The 27,282-nt window shown below is 37.1% G+C and overlaps 1 protein-coding gene, 1 long non-coding RNA gene and 1 pseudogene across 14 annotated transcripts; 1 reads left to right on the top strand and 2 right to left on the bottom strand.

Annotated features, from left to right (window-relative positions):
• Positions 1-2,213: 2,213 nt before the first annotated feature.
• LOC147566386 (F-box protein At4g19940-like) lies at positions 2,214-12,289 on the bottom strand. Of its 12 annotated transcripts, XR_015230447.1 has the most exons (12): positions 11,373-12,285; positions 10,721-11,075; positions 10,145-10,233; positions 9,948-10,029; positions 9,645-9,685; positions 8,770-8,863; positions 8,563-8,680; positions 8,174-8,448; positions 3,955-4,009; positions 3,586-3,663; positions 3,052-3,080; positions 2,214-2,833 (listed from the first exon to the last, which is right to left on the bottom strand). XR_015230447.1 is itself a non-coding variant. In XM_086652886.1 (6 exons), exons 1-6 carry the CDS (start codon positions 12,114-12,116, stop codon positions 8,626-8,628), a joined length of 1,398 nt encoding a protein of 465 aa, XP_086509012.1. In that variant the 5' UTR covers positions 12,117-12,286; the 3' UTR covers positions 7,678-8,625. The 12 variants fall into 12 exon arrangements, 3 of the variants coding, with proteins under 3 accessions (XP_086509012.1, XP_086509013.1, XP_086509011.1); XR_015230441.1 differs by lacking the exon at positions 9,948-10,029 and adding an exon at positions 7,700-7,800 and having other exon boundaries at positions 10,701-12,289; XR_015230443.1 differs by having other exon boundaries at positions 10,721-12,289.
• LOC147566388 (uncharacterized) lies at positions 4,609-6,245 on the bottom strand (annotated as a pseudogene). Its single transcript, XR_015230906.1, has 2 exons — positions 4,902-6,245; positions 4,609-4,824 (listed from the first exon to the last, which is right to left on the bottom strand). The product of XR_015230906.1 is annotated as an uncharacterized LOC147566388 (transcript).
• Positions 9,059-10,287, top strand: LOC147566387 (uncharacterized). The gene is made up of 2 exons (XR_015230449.1): positions 9,059-9,862; positions 9,895-10,287. It is a non-coding gene; the product is annotated as an uncharacterized LOC147566387 (long non-coding RNA).
• Positions 12,290-27,282: the final 14,993 nt, after the last annotated feature.

Raw genomic sequence — 27,282 nt, 5'->3', positions numbered from 1 at the left:
ATCGGAGACCGGACGAGAAAGTTAGACCAGGTCAAAGCAAGTAGACTAAAGTGAAACAAAGACTGTCCAGAAACACGTGGCGCGCAAGAGTGGAGCAGATTGAACGGTTCACATAAGGAGAGGGCTAATGTTTCAGTATGCAGGTGGGACGCGCGGGTTAAACTCGGGATCAGCTAGTAGCTCACCTTTTGTGTAACGCGAGGCGCGGTACTACGATGCTCCTGTACGTGCGCTACGAGATCCAGCGGCCGGTTTGAGTCCCTATCACGTGGCTTCACCAAGAACACACGCTGCATCATTTTTCTTCATTCCGAGATACACTGAATCAATTCTTTTCCAACTAAGATTCACGTTAACCGTACCTATAGGGCGCCAAATTTGGGGAATCTGTTCCCCCCTTTCTTTCTCTCTCCCGTCTCCATCTAATAATTTTAGAGAGAAGGAAAGTTTTCAAACATAAGGAAAGAGATAACAGGGCTGCGTGTGATGATCTTCTCCTTCCCCAAGTCGGTAAATTACCTATCTCTCTTATCTCCTCATTTTATTCCTTTAGAAAGAAGGAAGACAACATATAGAAAGATTGAAGATGGATTCGGTTAGAGAGAGAATGCTATCTAACATGGAAGCTTTACAAACCGAAAGATTGAAGAGATTTCTTTCTCTTTTAGAAAGAAACCGAGGGAAAGATTCGATTGAGGGAGAAGGAAAGTTTTCGGATTGATTTTCTAACTATATTCAGAGGGATTGTGAGATTCGGTTGGAAATATTGACTCTCGAATGATAAGCTCTGGAATTTCCATGAACGTTCCTACATGTAGCAACACCGTCAATGCATAAAACCATAAGTCTTATGGACAACCTACTGCATCATTCCGTCAGTATTGGCAGAAAAGTGACTTTGTACAACTGACACGAGCAAATCTAAATAAGAAGTAAACCATTATCATATCCTGAAAAAGGATCAGAAATCCTGACATTAATTCCTACAATCCTACTGAATACCTAGTTTTTCTTTCAACTCAAAGATGCAACAAAATCACCCCCGATAACCGTGTGATGTTTAATAATAACTCTCGGACACCAAAATTGACGGCTTTCTCTTCTAATCAACTCCAAGACCGACTCCTACTGAGAAAATTTTAAAGAGAGCATATAAAAAGAAAAACGATTTCAATGCTCAATACCTTGGTTCTTCAATGCCCAAAAAAAATACGATTTCAATGCTCACCTAATGAAACACGTATCACCTGTCCACAATTGATGAAAAGGACAGCAAGTTGTTCTTCAATACCTTGGTTCCAAATTCCAACCAATAAAAAAGTTAGCTAGCTAGCAACTGGATAATGGACAAAGGTTGAACTGCTTCATAACTTCCTTGTATCGAGCAGTGTCTCGTATAAGGAAGCTTTATAACTGCTGGATAAAGATTAACTACATATCCTCGGATGTTTGAAGCTTGTCTATGGCAAACCAAAAGATGAAGAAAAGTTGTTTTTCCGCTACCTAAATAAGTCAAACATCCAAGCAAACTTTAGAAAAGCATCTTGTAAAACCTAACTGACACAAAAAAACAAAAAAAACTTAACATAGACAATATAAATTTGTTAGAATACTAGGGTGTAACCCGTGCCTATAGGGCACTGACAGTATTTCTGAACGATTCGCGTGGTTGTGCATTTTTCTTTTTCTGATTGGGAATCATCCCGACACAACAACAAAATCGGGACCTTCAGAATGTTTATTATGTTCGACAAAGACTTGTGTCAATGTTTGTTAGCCTGGAAATAGAAATAATCTTCTTTTATTCGTTGTTCTTCATTATTTGTTCTAGACAACCAATGATTCATCACTTATATGACCATATACTAACTGGCTTTTTGTGAACGCCAATATGCATAAAGTATGACTTTAAAATATCATTAATGTTTTAAAAAATGATTTCGAAAACTTCTATCTTCATTCGATTAAGGAGATTCCTTTTAATACATGAAACCCAAACATAGTCCTTTACCAACTAAGAAGATCCAAGTCCCCTATTTTTTGTCTATTATGCTGAAAAGAAGAAGCTCGACTCAAGCTTCTGGTGACCCAGAGAACACTAACCGATGCCTTGACCTGGTAAAAAACAACGCAAAGAGATAAAATAAAAGAAAGTGAACGTACTATTAGTCCAAAACTTATCTGCTAGCAAAACTGTAATAACCAACCACATATTAATAATTTAACTACATTAAAATCATGAATCTTTTACTGAGCCGTGTGAAATTACAGTATAATGTGACATAAATAATCGCATTCGTCCCATACAAATCAAAGTGCTGGCACTAAAGTTGAAGTCATGACCTCACTACCATCAAAGTGCTAGCAAAGTTGAACTCACGACCTCACCAATCAAATGCATTGAAGAGCTAAAGATATAATCTCAAGCATTTACGGAGATAAGCATGAGCTAACAAAGAAGTAAACGTACGTCAAAGAGTAGTTAAAATCAATTCATTAACCCCCTAATTACTATTGGGTACATTGGACCTTCTTGGAACAACCATGTATATCTTCATCCTCTTCGTATGCCTATTGAGCTTGGTATAGAAGAATCATACATTCCTTTATATTCACATCATGCATTATTGTTTTTTCCATTTGTCCAACTCCATGTCTGTCATTTGAGTTACTACCCTAGCAGAAACACAGTCTCTAGTGATTTGCACAGTTTCGGAGTCAGAGTCTGGGCTCCACAATAAAATGTATGTATAGCTTTCTCCTCATGAATGGCCTCTGGTACATCGACATTCTACATCATTTATCGCCCTCAACACCTTTTAACTTCAAAAACCTTGAACAGAGAGTAATAAAAATAAACTAAATAAGATAGCGGATAACTTACGTGCATAAATAACATTTATGGATGAAAAAAAAATAATCACAATATAATCGTCTGAACTGAATTTATCTCTTCACTATTTTATCGAAAAACTAATTCAAAATATTATGAACGAAAACAAATATTAAGATTGAATTAAGAAGAACAATCAAAGTAATTTTCTTACTAACCTATAGGTGTTTCGCCGAAATTATAAGATCTGTAAATTAACAAAAAAAAAATGTTGAAGTAATAGAAAAGAAACAAAAGAACTTCTAGAATGGAAACAGTTTACAGTTTCTTCTAACACGTAGTCAGTTCAAACATTCGTTCAAACACATAATTCAAACATTTCTTCAAAAACCATATTTGGTTGACCAAAATCTTCGATTTGACCAGTTATCTCTAATTCACAAATTTTCACAATCTACGCAATCATCAGTCCTGTGAACCCAATTTATTAATTTATCTAGTTCACAGAAATAAAGAAAACTAATCAAAAGGAAGAGTAAAAGGTTTAATCTAACAAAAATGATAGTATGTCTGACAGTCCATCTTATTTTCAAAGCGACAGTGCGTCTCATCCGTCTCTGCGTAATTGTCAATTTAAAATTGAGCTAATAGTTATGCAGACTATACCGATTGTTCCTTTAAGTTAACTTATCAAACAAAACTAAAAGGAAAGAAAGAAAAAGTAGTCAAGGAAGAGAGAAGGATAAAAGAACCTTGCAGCCGAATTCGAGGAAGACACCGATTAGAGTTTCCATCAAAGAAGTCTTCATTGAGCATATACATGGTGGTACCTAAACAAAGTTGAAGAGCTTAGTCATAAATCTCAAATTCTTCTTCACCAATTGAAAAAATCTACCAACTCCATTATCAAATTACTTAACTCGAAATAAACCTAAATTATGAAATTTATATCAAATCATATACAGGCCTGTAGACAAAATTCTCTACAAATAAGTCGACACAATTGCTTAGGAAATTCAAGAATGAGGGTTTTGAATCATTTATACCATCAAAAGGGTATGAAAAGACTGCTCCAGCATTATTCTTACTACCCAACAAATAAAGAATGAAATGAACCAAACCTGTGACATATTCGGTTGTTCTTGTCTTTTAAAATCAATAACATGGGTGTTTTACCTGTAAATAAGGGAAACAAAATCCAGTCGATTGGTCAATTTAGTTAATTCTTCGAATATGAGGATGAAAAAAAGTAATTTAAAGTTGTAACCAAGGTTACCAGATTCACGGTACGTTCCGGTACGCGGTACGAAAACGGATTCGCGGTACGCCTATTAGAGTGTATCCGGTACGTTGGGGGTATACCTCTTCGGTACGCTAATTCGGTACATAATTCGCTTAATATAAAATTTCGATTCGTTACCTTAATAAGATATTCCAAAATTTAATTATAGACTCATAGACATAAATATTTCAAAACTCATAAGGGATGAAACAACTAATTACTTAAAAGAGTCATATTACTTAAAACATAAAGATAAATTCATAAAATAGAAATTACTTGGAAAAACCTAAAACTCAAAATCCAGAAAAGATATTACTAAATTACTAATACTAATTCATCTTTTCTTTGCCTTTGTCTTTCGAACTACTTCCTTTTGCAAACTTTGATGTGCTTGAAGTGTTAGATGGTATATTATCTTCTTCATTGTCATCATGAACTTGATCATCTTCTAAGGAACTCCAACGCATATCCTCTAGTTTGATAATTGAGTCGTCTAGGTGTGTGTGTGTTCAAGATCGATGTCCCACTTTTTGTAAGGGCCTTCCTTATAACCCTTAGTGAAACGTGATTGAAGACGAATATTGGAATGAATGTAAACCAATTTATCAGCTCTCGTAGAATTCAACCTATTTCTCTTCACACTATGTATATATGAATATGTGCTCCAATTCCTTTCAGCAGACGAGCTAGTAATTGGTTGAGCCAATACCTTCAAAATAAAAATATAAATATTTTAAAACTATGAAAATAATAGTAGAAAAATAATAAATACTAATAAATTGCTACCTTTTTAGCTACTTCAGCCAATTTTGGAGTTTCTGAACCATATGTGCACCACCAATCAATTGCATTCATTGTTACAGCATCAGTTTGGGCAGACATCATGGCATATATACCTTTTCTTAAGTGAAATCTCTCAAATTCCTCCCGCAATTCTTTTGATTCATTAACATCTTTTGATATTCTATCAAACGCTTCCAAACCCCCCATCATTACCTCTTTGTCTTGATTTGGAGATTTTCTTGTTGTACCACCTGGGGCAGGTGTAGCAAGATAGAGAGAATCATAATACCTTGGGGTTAGTGCAAATCCAAGACAATGCAATGGAATATTCATTTTTTCCCACCTCTTAAGCACAACACTTTCGATTTCAGGATATTTATCGACATGTTTTCCTTCACACATAATATCTTTAATTTCACCAAGCATATTGTCCATTCTTTCATAAATTTCACCCATTTTTTGACCTTCTCCATCACAAAACTTGATTAAGAAATATATTGGTTTTGTAATGCTTAGTATATGGTACAAATCATCCCAAAATTCTTCATTCATAATTGTATTTGTAACTAATTCTCCCATTTTCCGATTGTGTTCGTCTCCACTTTTTACCATATGTTTCCATGTTCTAACAACAATAGTAGTTGCAAGAGCTTCTCTACAATCGACAAGTCGCTTCAACAAAATATAATGTGAAGCAACTAGTTTTTGCCACTTTAAGAAGTTCTAATTTGGAATGATTCCTAAATAAAGCTAAAGCATGTATGTGGTTAAGAAAATACTTCACAATATTCTTTCCACTTCTATAAGTATCTATAAAACATGTAAATTCTTTTGCAATATCTTTGAAAATAAGATTTAAAGTGTGAACAACACAAGGAGACCAAAAAATGTGTTTGTGTACCTTCTGAACTTCTTTACCAGCAAGCTTGCAATTTGCTACATTATCAGTAACAACTTGCAATACGTTAGATGAACCTATTGTTTCAATTGCTTCAAGTAAGAACTCTGAAATTGCTAAACCAGTTTTTCTGTTCCCTCAAAATCTCGAGCATATAAGAACATGGCGCCGAGGCTATTTACTGCAATGATGTTAATCAATGGTTGGTGTTTAACATTAGTCCAACCATTTGAAACAATTGAAACTCCATGGGAATACCATGTATCCTTGATAGGCGTCATATCCCTTTCAACATTTCTTCTACACTCATCTAACAAAGTAGTTCTTGCATTTTCATATGATGGAGCCTTATAATCCTTAGGCCCTCTACTTATTGCTGTGATCATCTCATGAAATTGAGGATTTCTAAGAACATTAAAAGGAATTCCATTTGCACACAATCCTTTCATGATTATCAACCTCGTCTCTATCCATTATTTCGAATGCACTTTCTAGTGGTCCTGAAAATACTTGTTTTGGTTTGGTAAGAGTTGAACTTTTTAGTGACGAAGAAATACCTTTTTTTCCGCTTCAATTGATTTTTGACGCACTTTCTTATATAAAGATCGATTGCTCATCAAAACATTACATCGTTTGATATCAGCTTTTTTGCCTACTGGAGGACCAAAGATTTTAAATACTTGCTACTAAATTGCAACTTTCTATAACTATGTTTTGATATATTTCTAGAAAATCTTTTGCTATTCCAAAGGTTTAAATACTTACTACTAATAAACTTTGTAATTGCAACTTACTACTAATAATCTTTTGAAAGAAACGAAAAATTTTGGTATTTCTAGAATATTTTCAAAAACAGAATTAATATGCGAAAAATAAAGGAAAAAAAATTGGCATATACTAGTAAAGACCCGAGTCAGATCCGAGTCAGGACTCGGCTCGGTGTATGTCCGAGTCCGAGCCGAGTCCCGGGTCACTCGGCTGACTCGGCCGAGTCGTACTGCATAGACAACAATATATGATCTTTCTGGAAATTACTTAATTAAAAAATTAATATCTTACATAGAAAATCGTGTGGAGAGTGAGCTGTCTTTTATGGAGATTTAATAGAGATATGAGTTGTCCTTGTTGTTTTAGGTTATAAAAAGTACCCAAAACCCTAAATCTAATCCGACGGTCAAAAATCCATCAAGATGAAATATTAGAAACCCTAAAGATAATGGGCTACAAAAAGGAGCTTCCTTATTCTAACTAGCCGACCACTCTGGCTCTCTCTTTTTCTCCCTCTCAAGAAAACTATGATAATGGAAAACCTAATATAGAGTAATAGAAAGAAGAAGACAAGATCTGTTAATGGGTTTTTGTACTTTATCTTCTTCTTCCTATTACTCTACATTTTTTTTCTTCAACCATTCTCTAAAAATTTCATATTTCGAAAGGATTAGGAGCCTTCTTCAAGTAATCAAGGTATGTATTTCTTCTTCTCTTAAAACCGATTCGCTAGATCGAGCGATCTGGTTCGCGAACGTACGCTGAAAGGGTACGCGCGAACCAGATCGCGATTCGTGGGGTGATCAAACGAATCTGGTAACCTTGGTAGTAACATCAAACTTCTTTATAAACGTCTGATCTGAAATCCTAGCTTTAGCTACAACAAACATATGATATTCATAAAAAACAAAAAACAAACACCATCTCTGTAACTTTCTTAACCAACCAACCAACCACACAGCCTGTCCGATGTTGCATAAAAGAATTCTGAGACTTAGAACAAAAAAGAATGACCCTAGTGTCGATATTTGAGTAATTAAAACAAACATATATGTATTACGTATTTTCCTCTATTGCAGTGAATTAGAAGTGGGTGATTTCTAACATCTGGAAGGCAAGAAAATAAAGAAGTTACCAGAAAACAAATACATAGACCGTCAACCCATTTGAAACAGATAAAGTCTATACGAAGGATTGACTCTCGAATGGTATGCTCTGGAATGTCCATGAACGTTCCTACATGTAGCAACACCGTCAATGCATAAAACCATAACTCTTATGGACAACCTACTGCATCATTCTGTCAGTATTGGCAGAAAAGTGACTTTGTACAACTGACACGAGCAAATCTAAATAAGAAGTAAACCATTATCATATCCTGAAAAAGGATCAGAAATCCTGACATTAATTCCTACAATCCTACTGAATACCTAGTTTTTCTTTCAACTCAAAGATGCAACACAATCACCCCCGATAACCGTGTGATGTTTAATAATAACTCTCAGACACCAAAATTGACGGCTTTCTCTTCTAATCAACTCCAAGACCGACTCCTACTAAGAAAATTCTAAAGAGAGCATATAAAAAGAAAAACGATTTCAATGCTCACCTAATGAAACACGTATCACCTGCCCACAGTTGATGAAAAGGACAACAAGTTGTTCTTCAATACCTTGGTTCCAAATTCCAACCAATAAAAAAGTTAGCTAGCTAGCAACTGGATAATGGACAAAGGTTGAACTGCTTCATAACTTCCTTGTATCGAGCAGTGTCTCGTATAAGGAAGCTCTATAACTACTGGATCAAGATTAACTACATATCCTCGAATGTTTGAAGCTTTTGTATGGCAAACCAAAAGATGAAGAAAAGTTGTTTTTCCGCTACCTAAATAAGTCAAACATCCAAGCAAACTTTAGAAAAGCATCTTGTAAAACCTAACTGACACAAAAAAACAAAAAAAACTTAACATAGACAATATAAATTTGTTAGAATATGTGCCTGCCATCCCAACTACAATAATAATAACTGGTTTCTTCTTGAAAGTCCCTGATGAAGATTCATCTATCTGTAGTTTCTCCATTGACTCCGAAATATCTGCTTTGTTTTTACCCTTCGACTTCATATAATGAAAAGCAAAATGTGACTAATCAACACAACTTAATTAGAAAGAGAAAAAAGAAAATGGTGGAGAGAAGAGGAATATACTTGGGTGGTAGAGAGGGTTGAGAAGAATCCATTTTCATGGGCACTGGTTCTTTAACTATCTTTGAATTTGTATCAGAATCCATATCCATTACCCCTGTAGATTACGGATTGTAAATTCAACACCATGAAAATGCTACTCAAGACCTTCAAATTCTTTAAATTCAGATGACCATAAATGTGATTACTTTTTTTTTCAGATTGCAAAGTAAGATATATCATCTTTATCCGTAGTATACACACACAGATGGATGGTTAGCAACCAAAATTACAATCTATATAATAAGTTTAATCGCAGTGTATGGGCAAAAGATTGACATCAAGAACTGAACTAACCAATGGTCGATCTAGAGGGCGATCTAGATGTCATTGATATCAACGTCTATATCACTATACTCTCATGATATCTTTTCAATTTCATTACCGATAGCCGTATCAAATTAATATAGGTTCTTATGACTCAAGGGATCGACTCAGACTGTCCTCGATCCGGTCCAAGAGTTATTTGGGTGGATGGGGGCAGGGGCGATCCCAAGTACATAGGTCACCACCAAATGGAAACTGTATAGTCAATTTTGATTCTATAGTTTGCGGAGAGGGAAAACAAATGAGGAAAAAAACAAAATAAACTACAAATCCTCACAACATTTAATCATAAAAGTTCAGTAGATCAGCTATGATAAAATAAACTAAACACTTGAAGTTAATCTAAATAAATAGGTAAAACACGATTCAACATCAAAATCCTAAGGTGTGTATATGATAATTTATCAGACACAATAACCAAATGTCCTATGAACATGAAATTACTAATAAAGAACTCAATTAGACAAAAAGGAAGCAAGACCAAGTAGAAACAACTCAATTAGAACACTTACATAAGCAAGACTTCTTCTCCTTTGCTGGTAGCCCTCTACACCTAAGAAGTTAAAGGGGAGAGAGAGAGAGAGAGAGAGAGAGAGAGAGAGAGAGAGAGAGAGAGAGAGAGAGAGAGAGAGAGAGAGAGAGAAACAGTGTTAAAATTATACCTAAATCGATTTTACAGGAGGCAGCAATAAGAAAGAAAGACAGAGATGAAACCCTAAACCAATTTTAGGTAACAAACATGAAACCCTAAACCAATTTTAGGTAACAAACATGAAACCCTAAATCGGTTCTAGGTAAAGAACATAAATTCTAACCCTGAATGGACTATTAGTGTTTGTATGTGTCTGAGAGAGACGTAGATGGAGCTTGAGAAAGTGTCAAAATATCAATCAAAATCTGCTAGGAAGAAGAGAGAGGGAGACAAATCAAAACCTAAACTCAACCTAAATCAAAACCTTAAACTCAGACAATCTAAACCCCTAAAATGATTGAGTGAGAGAGATAGATATACCTGCGATGAGATGTTGACGGTGATGAGAGGAGATGAGCCACATTGAGCTTTTTTTTCAAAATCTGGAGGATGAGGGGGAGAGAGGGTCTCTGCGTGAGAAAGATAGAAACAGCGGGAATGAGAGGAAAGGGTTGTTTGAGAAGGTTACAAAAATACGGCATCTTTGGAAAAGATGCTTTTTTTCTTTCTTTCCTCATTCAAACCCTTGGATCAATTCTAAAGGTAATCTCAGCCATCCAATTACTTACAACTAAATCTCCACCATCAAAGACAAACTTGTGAGGATAAATCTGGGCCATTAGGAGGAGGGAAAAAGATACCCTCCTCCCTTATTTATATAGATCAGTTAAATAGAAGGAAAATAAAGTACTAAGTTACGTAAAACAAAATAACATAAGTTAAAAATGAAGGCAAATATAGATAGAGTGAAGTTGATTCCTCTGCGAAGATGGCGTCAGAGAGCACTTTGATTGTTACAGGGCAGAAGACTTTCGGAGAAAGTAGTAGAAAAGCAACGAAGGCCTAGTTGTGGAACTGAGAATGGGATTCCACTTACATCAACCTCTATCCAAGTACCTTTCTTCCAATTGTAACAGTAAATAGACAGCCGTTTCTTTTCCTCCATACCTAGAGTAGATGATGTTACAAGAATCTTGTCGTCTGACCCGATGAAAGTATGGAACTTGACATCTTTATGATTGTTCATCATATAGAAAGGCAAGGTGATACAACTCACTTCACTCCATCTTCCGTTCTTAAGAGAAGAAGTAGTAGACGTTCCACTTAACTTCTCATCCTCGTCCATGTAATAATCATCTTCGTAAATATACATGTCGAGCGTACAATTGTTCAGTTTAACTACCATAGATAAATACCCATCCACTTCAAATAACTGAATAATGTCTTTGAAATTTAAATAGTCGCCAAGAACCTGAGGGCAATCAAGGATGGAATCAGGAATTGTGATTGTTCTGAATTTTTCACTTCCTAAGTCAAATGCTACTAAGCATATGGGAGGACGAGGTATCCACCCCCATTGAGTAAGAGAACCATTGGTCCAGTAAATAACACCATTCACATGAACATAATTATTATTTAGACGATACGGTGGGATCTCTGTGATCCTTCTCCATTTATTATTATTATTAGATTGGCGTACAATGGTCAAAACCCCACAGACAAAAGATGCAGGGGAGAGAGGACGTGAGCATACGGTCAAGACGCATACCAATTTGTGTTCATTAGTAGCAGGATCAAAGCCAAATGCGTACAAGTTAGGGAAAGAGAGGCGTTCTTCTCCCACGACAATTGAGGATGATTGAAACCGTTCTTCTCCCACGACAATTGAGGATGATTGAAACCAAGGTGATATTTCTCCAGTACTGATATTGCGTATACAAACAGCACGACTCATGAATGAGTCAATGAGGCAGACTAAGCCGTTCACAGACTTTGAGATGACACTGTAAGATTCCGAATCCATCTCCCTAACTGTGTCAACAACTAGTTTCAGTTTTGTATCGTCTTCTTCAAACAAGAGGTCAGCTGTAAGATGGAACTCCTTGAATGGCCAAAGGTCGATGTTAGTAGTACCTTGTATTCTCTTTAGGGTTTCTTCTTGTATCTGTGTGCGCGGTAGAGGAACAACGATAAGTAGACGAGAGGGGAGGCGTGTTTTAGAACGGGTGAAGTGTAAATCAATGAATTGTTGATCTCTTTCGATTAAGTAACACCATCTTTTACAAAGACTCTTGAAACGGGTAAGGGACTTCACGGGGAGTCTGCTTAGGATCTCAAATACTAACCAATCATTGTCATTACTACTACTACTACTAATACTAATAACAGTACTAGTACATCTACTAATATCAAAAAGAGGATAATGTGGTAATGATGATGTTATAGTAGTAGTAGTAATACCTAAACTGTTGGAAGTATTCTTCTTCTTCTTCTTGTGTGACCTCCTCCCCATGTTTAGATTTCTTTATGGGGGAATAAAACCACCACCACCACCAGTTTATATTTGAGAGAGGGAATTTTGGACAGAGGGTGAGAGAATCACTTCTGTGAAGAAGTAGGCTGCTTGGTTTAGGAATTGGGGAAGGGTTCGCATTCGGGAGTTTTATCTGGGAAGGAACTATAAATCCTAACCGGTCCACTATCTAACGGCTGAGATTAAGAACTCTTGCCGACTTACGTCAAGAATGAGGGCATTACTATTTTTTTTTTGTTAAGTGGTATTAGCAAATTAAGAAATCAAACTGTTATTACAGTAAAAAGGAAATAAAAAGAAAGGTATTCTATTCCAAGATTCCGCTTTATTCTTCTTCCTCGCACGTTTCGCTAGCTTATCCGCTGGCCGATTGAAATTACGGTTGATGTAGTTAAACTTCACCCTGTTTATCCGACTTGTAATTTCAAGGATTTTGTTGATGTGAACTCTAGATTGCCATCGAATTTTCCTATTGGAATTCTGAATATGTTCGATAATGTTTATGTTATCGCTTTCAATGATGATGTCTTGATAATTATGTTCGGCAGCCCAGATGAGACCATTTAGGATTGCAACTGCTTCGCCTTCTTCACTATTTCTGTTCCTGGATATATCTGTATGAGCTTCTATGAAGTTTGAATTCGAGTCATGAATAATTAAACTCGTACCTGTAATTTCATTAACATTTATAAAAGATGCATCAACATTTATTTTCAACCAGGGAAAGTCTGGCGGGTTCCATCTAGTATGTATGGGTTTGGTTTTGTTACTGTGTAAATTCATCTTTTTAGGAAAATTACAGATCATTCTAACAATGTGGTTAAGATCATTGATTTCATGCTGAAAGCAATGATCACATCTAGTTTTCCAAATTATCCATAATATAGTGGATAGGAGGTTTTGAACAGTAGTTTCACGATATTGAGGGTTGTGTTCCCAGGAAAAGATCCAATCTGCTACATTCTTAATATTCTCAGATATAATATTGAAATAGAACCAGATGTTCCTCGCAATAGAACAGTGAAGGAGGGCATGCTGTATAGTTTCAATCTCAGTACAATTAGGGCATATGAGGTTAGAGTCAATGTATGGTCCAATTCTCACTTTGACAGGTAAAGCTTTAGTACAAATCTTCCATAAGAAGATTTGTATTCTGGGAACATTTTGGATATTCCAAATGAAATTCCAGTTGGGGTTGAGATTCACGGGAGAATTCATACTGGTGATAAGGTAGTTATACATGGATTTAACTGTGAATTTGCCTGATTTTGTAAGTTTCCACATCCGTTGGTCCTCTCCTATTGGATAGATAGGGATAGATTTAATAAGGTTTTGGGTTTGGGAGTCGAAATTATTATTAAGAGATACTACATCCCATCTAGCGTTAGAAATTAATTGAGCCACTTTCGTAAGTTGATTATCTCTGGGATAGATCTGGGATGGGAGAGTGTCTGGAATCCAATGATCAGACCAAATATTAATCTGAGTACCACTGTGAACTTCCCAAATAGTTAATTCTTCTATCTGAAATAACCTTTTACTGATGGTTTTCCACAGCCAAGAGTGGTGAGATTTAACCGGGCCTGGAACTTCCGTGTGAGGGAAATATTTCGCTTTGAGGAATTGAACCCACATCGCTTTAGGTTCCGCCTTTAGTCTCCAAGCTAGTTTACTTAGCATAGCTACGTTATCTAGCTCTGTGTGGTGGATCCCTAGCCCTCCCAAGGCTTTAGGGAGGCAAATGGATGACCACGATTTCGTACAGATACTTCTGGACTTACCCCACCAGAACGACTTTTGAAGAGTCGTAATGCTCTTGCATATGCCTTTAGGAATGGCAAAGCATTGCATTTGGTATCGGGGTACGGCGGCAGCTATTGTCGAGATAACAATAGTGCGCCCAGCTTGAGAAAGGAATGAATAATTCCATTTCTCTAGTTTATTCTTAACCTGCTGGAGAATATCCTGAAAGGCAGCTTTCTTATTTTTTCCAATAAATAGGTGCGCCCCTAAGTATTTGTCTGAAGTAGAAGCGTTCTTAACTTTGAAAGTGCGCATAATCATACTCTTGAACTTTGGGTGGGAGTTTTTTGAATAGAAAATGTTAGACTTCTTATAATTAATCATCTGGCCTGATGACTCGCAGAAAATCTTAAGGATGGACTTGAGAATGTGAGTGTTATCTAGGGAATTTCGGCCAAAAATAATGCAATCATCCGCAAACAGCAGATGAGAAATGGTAAGATCCGAGCTATTAGTAGGGAACCCTTTAAAACAATCTTGGTCTTGAAAGTTAGCTAATAATCTGCTAAGACCTTCCATGGCCAAAATAAAAAGGAAAGGGGACAGTGGATCTCCTTGTCTTATGCCTCTGGTAGGATGAAAGGTGCGCCCGGGGTGACCATTGACCAGCGCTGCCATGGAGGAGGTGGCGAGGCATGTATTGATCATCCTAATCCAATGTTCCGAATAACCCAGCTTATGCATAATGTCTGTAAGGAAGTTCCACTCAATTCTATCAAAAGCTTTGGACATGTCCAGTTTCAGTCCAAAATAACCTGTCGCTCCTTTCATATTTTTCATAGAGTGAATAATTTCCTGCCCGATGATGATGTTATCGGAAATTTGACGTCCTGGAAGGTAGGCTGCTTGGACCGGGGAAATAATGCTATTTAGGGTGACTTTAAACCTATCGGCTAGAATTTTAGTGATGATCTTATATGTCGTGTTCAGAAGGCTGATGGGTCTGTAGTCTGCCGGGGTTTGCGGGGTGGTCGATTTAGGATTGAGACAGATGTGTGTGTGATTGGCTCCTTCAGGAAGCGACGCTGTGAGGAAGAAATTTTGAACTAGCTGAAGAATATCCGGGCTGACCGTATCCCAATTAGATTGAAAGAAGAATGGGGGATAACCATCTGGTCCTGGCGCCGCTTCTCTCTTAAGACTTTTAATCGCATTGTTGATTTCATATTCATCTGGGATGCCGGTTAGCTTGATATTTTGCTGAGGGGAGATAAACGGATGAAAAAGATTAAGGATGTCTGGTGCGGTTGAAGTATGTTCAGAAGTATTAATGTCTAAGAGATGAGAGGTGAAGATTTCTTGGATGTGTTCTATGTTCTCCTGCCAATCACCATTACTATCTTTAATTGCCCTAATAAAGTTCTGGCGATTACGCTGCACAGCTTGAGAGTGAAAAAATTTGGTGTTCTTATCTCCAACCGAAATGAAGTTGTTTCTGGATTTCTCCTTCCAAATATTTTCTTGGTTAAGGTACAATTGTTCCAACTGTTCGTTCAGCATGCTGAGTTCCTCTCTATTACTACAGTTATTAATTCTCTCCGTCAGACTCTTAATATTATTATCTATATTACCAAAGACTTTTTTGTTCCATGTTGTTAAGTGTTGACTTAATTTCTTAAGTTTACCTTGAATGTCAAGATTAATTCTCCATTTATCCGCAATAAAATCATGACACTCGGGGTGATTCATCCACGTCCGGATGAATTTAAAGGGTTTAGTCTTCCTAAGAGTGATATTCTTGTCCGCTAGTAGAATGGGGAGGTGATCCGAACCCACCGAGTCAAGGTGGGTAATGCAAGATTGTTGGTACATCTGAAGCCACTTAAAGTTAGATAGAGCTCTATCTAGCCTTTCCTGGATCAGGTTCTCTCCGAATTGCTTGTTGCTCCAGGTGAACGGATTGCCTTGAAAACCTAAGTCGGTGAGCTCTAATTGACTTATAATGGAGAGAATCCTAGCTAGATGAGAATTATTGGCTGAGGACCCGCCAATTTTCTCCTCTCTATCTAACACACTATTGAAGTCTCCTATGATCGTCCAGGGCATACTATTGTCTACATTAACGGAAGCCAGCGTTTTCCAAGGTTTCAACTTATTCTTATGATAAGGGCAACCATAGAAGCCCGTAATGAAAGTATTGCTACTATTATTAGGGTTAACTAACTTGGCATGAATCATATTATTATCAGAGTGTATGATGGTCATATTAATATGGTGTTTCCAATACATAGCAAGCCCTCCCGCTTTATTTATAGGATCTACAAAATGACTGCTATAATATTTTTGGAGTTTTAAGTTTTTATTAATCACAGTGGTTCTATTCTTGGTTTCCGCTAAGAAGATAATATCCGGATCATATCTATTGATTAAGCCCAGTAGGTGCTTCCTAGTGAGGAATTGGGCTATCCCTCTAACATTCCAACTTAGAATGCGTGGGCTCTGAATAGTAGGGTTCTGCATTTGGCCCACGGGTCTAAATGACACTAATAAGCCCAGACACCAACACCCGTCCTTCTCTGCTGTGTCTTCTCTTCACCAAAGAGAAAGGGAGAAACCGAGGGTGGTAATGTGAAAGTAAGTGGACCTTAGGTCCGGAAAGACTACTGAATAATTTATAGTGGCCTATAAGATGGTGAAATACCACCCCTAATCAGACAGAAGCGTAGATTATAATAGCACAAAAGATCTAAACCCTAAAGATAGATTGGATTAAAACTAACAGTAGATCGAATAATAAGGGAAGCAAACAGATATGAAGTTATCAAATTAAAGAGATGAAAACCAAAGTACTATTGAACCGAAAGCTATTAATCAATTCAAACTAACATAACCAACCAAGTTTATACATAAATCAAAAAGCATCTATCTTATATTAGATGCATTAACAGTTATCAAACCAGATTAATTAACAAAACTAACAAAACAGAAAGATAAACAACTAAATAACTGCAGGCTATGCTCTTCAACCGAGTAAACTATCCTTATCCCCTTCCTCTCTGACTTCCATGGTTGAGCCAGGGGATTCCATTAGAGTGTCAGCAAAGAGGTGCCTGCGCCGTTCTTCAGTGCTATCTATAGACTCCATCGGGGGAGAGAACCAACTAGGGGGAATGGAGGATGAATGCAAGGAAGATGAAGGCGACTGACCAGAATACCAACCTACCTGATTCTCCATCCTATAAACATCTTTCAATTTCTCCATCTCGAATGCTTGCCTAAGATTTGACTTTCTCCTGACATCCTCTTCTATTTTCACTTCCATTAGCACGTCTAAGTCTTTCCTCTTACCTCGACTTTGAAAAATTTCATGAGGAGGAATAGGAGGGTTTAACATTTCATTGGCCAAAGTAGACGTAACCACAGAGAGTGCCCAAGAATCAGTAGAGAGGGGAACAGGGAGCTTAGTCTTAAGATTATTACCAAAAGCATTAGGTAGAGGTAAAATACATGGAGTGATCGGATGTTCAACTATTCTGCACTTATGACAGATGGCTTTGGGGAACTTATAGTAACTAAAATTAACTGGTTTACCTCTGTCTGTGAAGATGGAGTTGAGGGTAACCAAGAGAGGTTTCCTCACGTCGTACATGAACTGGATCCTAATGGTGGAGTTTGCCCCTGAGCTGAAGTTTTTAGGTTGAATTTGTATTATGTACCCCATGCAAGAGAAAATGAGCTCCAAATCTTGTCTGTTCTGGATCGAGGAGGGTAAGCCCGAGAAGCTGCACCACATGGGTTCTAACATGAGTGCAGGGATAACCTCCTTAAGTGGTAGCTCCACTTCTTGCATCACCACTAAGTAGCCTCGAATGATCCACGGCCTCCCTTGATGTATCTCGTTCAAAACAGTAAGGTTGCGTGGTATAATGAGGAAATGGTTAGGACCAGTAGCCGATGGGGTTATTCTACACTCTCTAAAGAACCTAGACTGACCCGAAAGATGTTTTCTTATAAAACCAATACCATAGTCATACCTACAGCATAACCTAGCTAGAAAACCAGAAGAAATTTCCATGAGTTCCTTATTTTCAGAAGGTTTTGGGTAGTTGATGGTAAGGTTACCTCCCTCAGAGAGACTCAGTTGGACTGCCATCTTCCTAGTTAAGTCTTCTAGATTCCTATCAGAGGATTGGGTCGACATAAGAGGACTCGAGGGAAAGAAGAAGACAAAGTTAAGGAATAACTTTCTGGGATTAAGAAGGAGCCTGCAACTAAGAAGAAGAAGACAGGAAAGAACTTTAAAGAACATCTTGGGACTCTTCTTTCTTCTTATCGAAAACCTCTCCTTCCACTCCATCTACCACGTGTACACTCGGGTGGTTACACTCGTCTGAAGAAGTGAAGGATCTTCTAGATATCAGCGACACTTGTAATGAGAGAAGAACCACTAACCTATGGATGTCTGGTACAGATCCTAGGGACGGCGCATGCGAGGGGAAGACGAGGAGTTTACTCGGTTGAAACCCGCTTAATTACGCATGGTGGCTTTCCAGAATAATTAAGCCAGATGTAATAAAGATAGAAGGGAAAAAGATCTTACCTGGATATGCCTGAATATCCTTTCTCCTTTTCCTTCCCGAGGCGAGAAGCTTTTGATCTTCCTTTACTTGCTTGTTCGTCTTCTGTGAAGTTGGGATTTACACTTAGATTGAGGATATGCTTTACCTAGATACCTTTGTTGATCACTACTACTAATGAATTCACCAATACCTAAGCATGCACTAGGGTTTTCAGTGAGGGAGAAAGGAGAGGGGTGACTTCGAAGTGGCTGACGTCATCTCGGAGTCTCTCTCTCCTCAAAAACCCTTTCGTCCACACATATATGACTCATATGGGTGTTAGTGATGGTATGGATAGATGAGATAATTGAAAGGTAGATATTAGAATAGGACAATGCTTGCCCAAAATCATAAAAGAAGAACACACATGAATGAGGGCATTACTAGGTAAATGGGTCACGTGCGTCCTGGCTTTTTTGTTCTTAGCCCATTTCACTCTCTGCCCACGGCCCACCCCTTTTTTTTTTTCTTTTTCCTTTTTTTTTTTCGGAGTTCGCCATTAAGACAGACGCAAATTGAAAAGAATAACAACCCATCACATGATCTCCACCTTCCCTAAATACACAGAAGTAAATACTACCACAACCAAAATAGAATCAGGAAAATGGAACTCCCCTGATAGATCTTCATTAAAAATTAATGTAGACGCATTCTTCCTTGATTTTCAGAATGTTGTAGGAACGAGTTTGGTTGTTCATAACAACGAATCCAAATTTATCGAAGCATATGCAACCACCACTAGGAGCAGAAATGCAGAAGAAAGCGAAGCAATCGTAATTTTAAATGGCATGATTTGGGCTGAATCCCACAATCATAAACAGATCATCATAGAAAGTGACAATATAAATATCATACAACATTTACAGAATCAAAGGAATGAAATACAATGGCAATCCAAAATTCATATCAAGAAAATTCAGGATATCAAGCGACGTCTGGATAAAGTCAAGTTCTCCTACACGAACAGGAAGTTCAATCAAGTTGCAGACAAGTTGGCGAAGTGGGAGAGAAAGAGAAAAAAGACTCAATCTTGGAATAATGTTCCTTTTATGGTTTCTAAGTTGTATTGTAATAAGACTCTAAAGTTCTAGTTTCAATAATATTACTATTTCAACAAAAAAAAAACAACCCATCACAAATCCTATCGAATCGGTCTAGATCTCAATTTAACGAACACCCCTCTTTGGTGTAACGGTTGGCCACCCCTCTTAAACCCATGAGGTCATGTGATCAAGTCTCGGTGGAAACAGTTGCCATTAAGATTTATCCTATGTAATTTAGGCTATAAATAATGTAATAATTTTTCGGGTTTTTGACCTCTTTGTCGTCGGATGTTAGACCTCTTTCTTTCTCGTTTTAAATTAGGTGGTTATCATGCTTATTACATTTCCATGATGCATCAATGCCTTGTAACGACTAACGTAGATAGTAGTCGAATTCTCAAAAAAAAAAAAAACGAACACCACCCTAATACAACAAAAATCTTTCGGCGCACCGAAATAATTAAGGCATATTTTTTAAAACCAACTGTCGTGTTACTAGTTCAAAAGATTACAAATTTGATTGGGGTAGTTAGTGGAGTGGCTTACATTACGCCGGGACGATTCCATTTTTTTTTTCTAAGTCCATCGAGCAAGTCTATCTGGTTCTTGATTGAACTTTCTATTTACATAACAAAATTTATAACTAGCAAAAGAAGCGCATAGTAATCATTTTCTGCTTCAGATGATGTGATATCCAGTGTACTTGGGTAGATCTCTCAGTGAGCAGATGAATTATGTTTTCCGAGTACCATTCAAAAAGTAACTTTTCGTATCCAGAGGCAATGGAAAAAGATATTGCATTCATTGGCTCGCCTTCGTCTACTGATCTCCACTTGAACAGGTTCGATGCACTGACAAGACAAGACAGACACCTACAACATCATCGTACCAAATGAAGTGTCCTAGTTAGAGGGTGTTTGATTTTTGCACTTATTAAGTGATTTTCACTTAATAAGTGCGGGCCGGCAATTTTAGGCCGTTTGTTTTTTCACTTAATAAGTGAATATCACTTGTAAGTGGGGTCAAAGTAAGTGCAAAAAAGTAAGCTCCAATTTGGAGCTTATTTTTTTGCACTTACTTTCTAAGTGCTAAAAAAGACATTTCTATCCCTACCGAATATAATAATTACCAATATAATTATAACTAAACAGAAAATCTTAAACAATTGATAAGTAAAAAAAAATCTTTTTATGACTTCATCAATGACCCTTTTCCTTCTTTACTCATTCTTCACCTAAGTTTTTCTCTTAAATTTTTTCACATCTCTTCCTTCATTAATCACGGAACCACCCAAACTCCATCATGCAACTTAAGGTCTTTTTCCTTCATAATTTTTAATTACTTGAGGTTAATATTTTCAACATAAAGTATTCATAAATCGTAATTCTCTTGTACCCAAACTCACGAGCATAATAAATTAGTATGAAATGCTAATATGTAGATACTTTAAGGTCAAAATAGACAATTTCTCATTTTTATGACATTTAGAATTAATATAAAAACATAAATCAAACACTTAGAAGTGATAGAAAACAAACGTCATATCACTTACAAGTGATATCACTTACTAAGTGATAATCACTTAATAAGTGATATCACTTGTAAGTGCTAAAAAATCAAACACCCTCTTAGTGTTCACATCCCATACCATTGTATTGTGGGTTTTTCGGAATCAATCAATTTCAGCTTCAATAGTACGACACTCGTGTAATTTAATTTCTCTTCAAATTGAATGAGAGGGTCCAATCCCAATTTGGGATCTTCACTGCATGTATGGACCTCCTTCTTTAGCCAACAAAATACAATTTTGGGATCATTTTTCTGAAATTATTTCTGGCTCTACCCACCCTTATTGTTGCACAGGAGATCTTAATGTTATTTGTTCTCGATCTGAAAAAGTTGGTGGTTCGGATAGGATCCCATTTCTTGAATATTTCAACAACTTTATTAATGATCATGCTCTTATTGACCTTGGTCATATAGGCCCTGCTTTCACATGGACAAATCAACAATCCTATCGTGGTCATATAAGATAACGAGTTGATCAAACAATAGCAAATATCAACTGGTGTGGTGTATATCCGAACTCAAGTGTTTTCCATTTACCAAGATATAATTCGGATCACGCTCCAATTTTACTTAAAACAGATAGCCCACAATCCAGACCACAAAATATTTTCAAATTTGAATCTCAATGGGTTTCTCGTCATCAATTTAACGAGACAGTGGAACAAGCATGGTTGGCATCATCCCCATCTGTACCTAAAAAATTGGCGGAATAGGGTATAACTCTTAAATTATGGAGCAAAAACGCCATTGGCAATGTCAGAAAACAGATAAAGTGTTTATCTTCAAGATTGTTGAAAATTCAGGTTGTATCACCTACGCCATCTTCTTTATCTTTAGAACTACATCTTCGCCAAGGACTACAACAATTAGAAGAAATGAATAGACAGTTTTGGGAACAAAGAGCGAAACAATATTGGGTTCAAAACGGTGATAGAAATACGAGGGCATTTCATGCATCAGTTAAACATCGAAGGAAGAAAAATTCTATCAAATATTTACAGACAGAGGACGGCACCTGGATTACTAATTCTGCCCAAATCGACCAAATGTTGACTGATCGCTTTAGATCTCGCTTCACTGTTGAACTAGTTGAACCAGTATTGAGTTCTCTCGACCATCTTTTCCCGAGTATTCCTCCTTCTGACATTCCTATATTGGCAGCCCCTCCCACTTAGGAGGAAATATTTGAAGTTATTAGAAATATGGTCTCCTTAAAGTCTCCAAGACCAGATAGATTTTCGGTGTTATTTTATAAAAAATGTTGATCTATTATAGGTTCTGAAATGCATTCTCTCATATGTAACATTTTCAGTTCTTGTACATTACCTCCAGAAGTGAATCATACTTTTATATCTTTAATCCTTAAAAAGGATGCTCCATGTAAAGAATCAGATTTCATGCCAATTTCCTTATGTAATGTTATATACAAAATAGTGACCAAAATATATTATCTAATCGTATTCGGCCCTTTTTAGATGATAGAATATCTGAATTTCAAAATGCTTTTGTACCGAAACGATAAATTACAGATAGTTTAATTATAGCAAAGGAACTCATCCACTCAATGAAACTCTCCACCGCAAAAAAGGGTACTTTCGCTCTTAAAATGGATACGCAAAAGGCATATGATAGGGTGGATTGAATTTTTTAAAATGAACTCTACATTGTTTTGGTATAACTGGGTTGATACAAAATTTGATGATGAATTGTGTTACTACACCAACATTTCAGATTCTATGTAATAGAATTCCTCAAGAGAAATTTGGTAGTAGCAGGGGACTTTGACAAGGATGTCCATTATCTCCGTATCTCTTCATCCTTGTGTAAAATTGGTTTTCTATTATGATGTCTCAGGCACAAATATCAGGTCTCTTCCAAGGGTATAAGATTAATGGCTTAGCTCCTCCAATTTCACATCTGCTCTTTGCGGACAATCTATTCATTTTTGGTGGATGCAATATCACGAATCTTTATGGACTTCATCAAGTTTTACACCTTTATACAAGTTTTTCAGGACAATAGATAAATTTTCACAAATCGTCAAATATACTTCAGCAAAGGTGTTTCCGATGAATTAAAAATAGAAAGTGCCTCATTCTTGGGAGTGAGACAAATGACTATTGATGAAAGATATTTGGGAAATAAGATCCTTAAACTTGATACAAGAATTAATTCTACTGTGGTGGAGCAGAGGTAGACAAAAAAAATAGTCATTTCGTGTATGCGTTGCACATAAGTAACTTAACTGTGGAGTCAAAAGCAAAAATTTTGAAGTTTGAAATGAAGTCAAATTTTAACTTGAGTAAAGTCAGAAGTTTTTGTGTTACCAAACTAACTTTTTAATTTTTTTACTTAAATAAGTACAAGTACGTGGAACTTGTAGTAGAGCTTTCTTCAAGAAAGTAAAAAAATTATCATATGTTTGGCAAAATTTTAACTTATGAATTAAAAAAAGGGGTTATTTTCCAAATGACCCCCAACTTTGTGACCAGCTTCCTGCCTAGCCCCCTAGATTAACAAAAATACCCATATGGGCCCCTTTTTGAATTTCCGTTATAACACCGTTAACCAGTCATCATTTCTCTCTCCTCCATCTCATAACCTCTCTCTGCCACCTCATCTTCTAGCCAACTCATCATCTTCTCCGGCGAAGGTCGCCGACCGACCAATTTTCCGATCGGCGACCTTAAAATTTTAAAAAAAAAATTCATCTCTCCTCTCTTTCTCTTTAAAAAAAAATAAAAAATTTCATCTCCTCTCTCTCTAAACTCTGGCGAAGGGGGTGTTCCTTCACCGGAGGTCGGCAGACCTTAAAGGTCTGTTCGAACATACCTTCATGGTCTGCTCGAACAGACCTTGAAGGTCTGTTCCGACCTCCGGCGAAGGGAAACCCCCTTCGCCGGAGTTTAGAGAGAGAGAGAGGAGATGAAAAAAAATAACTTTTTTTTTTTTTAATTTGAAGGTCGCCGGCAGGAAAATTGGTCGGCCGACGACCTTCGCCGGAGAAGATGATGTGTTGGCTAGAAGATGAGGTGGCAGAGAGAGGTTATGAGATGGAGGAGAGAGAAATGTTGACTGATTAATGGTGTTATTACGAAAATTCAAAATGGGGGCCATATGGGTATTTTTGCTAATCTAGGGGGCTAGGCAGGAAGCTGGTCACAAAGTTGGGGGCCATTTGGAAAATAACCCTAAAAGAAGTCAAAAAGTTTTTTTTTTTTTTGTTGAAAGAGGTTATATCATTAATGGATAATACAGTTATTACAATATTTGTCAATTAAAATACATGGAATATTTGACCATTTCTTATTTCTATTCTTCTTTCTCGCCCATTTTGCTATCTTGTCTGCGAGCACATTGCATTCTCTATTAATATATCTGAAATGAACTTTCTCGAACCATCGTCTTATTCCTCGTATTTTCTGAACATGAGACATCGATTGCCAGTGAATTGAGTGCTTCTGGTTATTTAAGTGATTGATGATGTGGCTATTGTCGCTTTCTATGATGATGGACTTGAGGTTCTGTTCTTTTGCCCATTCAAGACCCTGCAGAATAGCCTTTACTTCACTTTCTTCACTGTTTCTGGCCCTGGTAGTTTTCACTTGTGCTTCGATGAATTTTGCTTTATTGTTATGAGCTATCAAACTGATTCCCGCATTGGATATTACATTCACAAACGATGCATCAACATTAATTTTTATGAAATGAGGCGGCGGGGGTTGCCATTTTTCTACAGGTTTTTGTGTCTTTTTCGCTATATGTATTTTGTTTCTCGGAAAAGATATGATCATTTTAATCATTTTATTCAGATCGTTTATTTCATGTTGAAAGCAATGGTCACATCTAATTTTCCACATAATCCAAAGGATGTTCGCAAAATGTATATCGTCATTCGTGAAACCAAGGTTCGAATCGTTCTCCCAGGAGAAGATCCAATCCCTGATGGAAGTAATATTTTCCGTAATAATATTAAAGTGGAACCATATGTTCTTAGCTAGAGCACAGTGGAGAAGTGCATGTTCTATGGTTTCAACGTTCGTGCAGTTAGGGCACATTATGTTGTTATCAATGTATTTACCAATGCGATCTCTAACCGGGAGAGAATTAGTGCATATTTTCCATATAAACATTTTAATGCGAGGTACAGTGGGGAGAGCCCAGATGAACTTCCAATTATGTGCTATAGTTTCTTGCGTATTATTATTGGTGCTGAGGTACTGGTACATGGATTTCACCGTGAATTTGCCTGATTCCGTAAGCTTCCATTTGATCTGATCATTTCCTTCACTGTTTACCGGGATAGCCTTGATGAGATTCTGAGTAACATTATCGAAGTTGTCATTGAGCACTTCCTCATTCCAACTATTATCAGTGATAAGATGTGAAACCCTCGTCAGATTAGATTGATTATTGTTTTGAGCAACTTCTGTAATTCCTGGGATCCAGTGATCTTCCCAAATGTTAATGTCTCTGCCCGATTGCACTTCCCAAGTAGCCATGTCCTCAATAATGGAGTAATGCTTCCTGATGGTCTTCCAATTCCAAGAATGATGTTAGTTAAGTAATGTAATTTTTATTTCATTTTATTTTTTCTCATAAAGATACTTGATTTCAGTTAAATTTATTTATGATTTTCATGGTGGTGATATTGGTGGTGGTGGTGGTGGTGGAGCCTTCGAGGTATGGTGATGGAAACGGTGGTAGTTGTGATGTAATTGAGGTGTGATGGTGGTGGTGGTGGAAGGTACGACGGTAGGGATATGGTGGTGGTTGAGGTACGGTGGCAGAGTTATGGTAGTGGTGGAGGTACGGTGGTAGGGATGTGGTGGTGGTAGAGGTATGATGGTGGTGGCGACAGTGGTGGTGGAGGTATGATGGTGGAGGTATGATGGTGGAGGTATGATAGTGGTGGTCATGGGTAAGTGACGATGGTGGTTGATGTACGGGGGATGGTGTTAGTGGAGGTACGACGGCGTTGGAGGTACGATGGTAGTGGTCAAGGTATGGGATAGTGGTGGTGGATGTATAACGGTGATGGTGGTGGTGGTACGGTAGTGGTGGTGGGACGGTAGCGGTGGTTGAGATACACATGGTGGTGGTGGTGGTGGTTAAGATACAATGGTGGTGTGCAGTGGCGGATCAATGTTGGGTCTATGGGGTCTATAGACCCCCCTAGACCCAACATTTATAAACTAATATATAATATGTAATAATTAAAAAATAATTACTTTAACATTATGAGTAAAACTGCATTCCTATTGTGACCAATAAAATGATGTTGGCTCAATGGTAGTAGCATGCTTAGTTACATTAAAGTCACGTGTTCGAGTTACAGCTCCTTCTGATAGAGCATTAACCCATTCAATTATTGACTCATTCAAATGTATTTTAAATTTTGAATATTTGTTATATAGGATAAGCATCAATTCTTTGTAAATCTGATAGTTGTAATTCTGTTTGGTTGTTAACTTTCATGGTATCTAGAGCTACGGTTCACTCTAATTATTTTTCCTTCTCTCTGGTTATTTTTCTTTCTCTCTTCATTAACTTCCACAGCAACTCCAAATGCCACTGATTCTCAAAGTCAAAATTATTTCCCTTCCCTTACGAATCTTGTTGCACTTGTCTCGATTAAGTTTGATAATACCAACTATTTAACATGGAAGAAGTAGATCCTTCCCATTATGAAATCTCAGGATTTATTCCACCACATTGATGTCTCGGATGTTCCTCCTCCCGATCAGATTTTCGATGAAACTCTTAATATGAACATCGTCGATCTTGCTTTTATGAGATGGACTCGCATCGACCAAACTCTTATTAATTGGTTGAATACAACATCGTGTCTATCTGTTCTTGCTCCAACTCTGGAGTTCAACATATCAAAGGATTTCTATACCTATTTAGAATCCACCTTCTCTGCGTAGAACAGTGCTCTTAAGTCTCAATTACTTCTTCATTTGCAGACTATTCAGAAGAACTCTTTGACTATGTCAGAAATATTAGTTTTACATACGTTACGCGGATTAGGACCATTTTATGCGCCATTCGTAACAACCATTAAAACAAGAGAGAATCTACCAACTTTTTGTCAATTACTCCCACTTTTTTTTTACTCATGAGATGCGACTTGTTGAGCACAACCATACCTCTTCTTTTTTCAGTCAA

This window comes from Eschscholzia californica, unplaced genomic scaffold (genome assembly GCF_041429995.1).
Source record: "Eschscholzia californica isolate CP2 unplaced genomic scaffold, dmEscCali1.0.p SCAF_1, whole genome shotgun sequence".
Taxonomy (NCBI): domain Eukaryota; kingdom Viridiplantae; phylum Streptophyta; class Magnoliopsida; order Ranunculales; family Papaveraceae; genus Eschscholzia; species Eschscholzia californica.
Note: the sequence above shows the minus strand (reverse complement) of the source record. Positions and strands in the feature narration are given on the sequence as shown.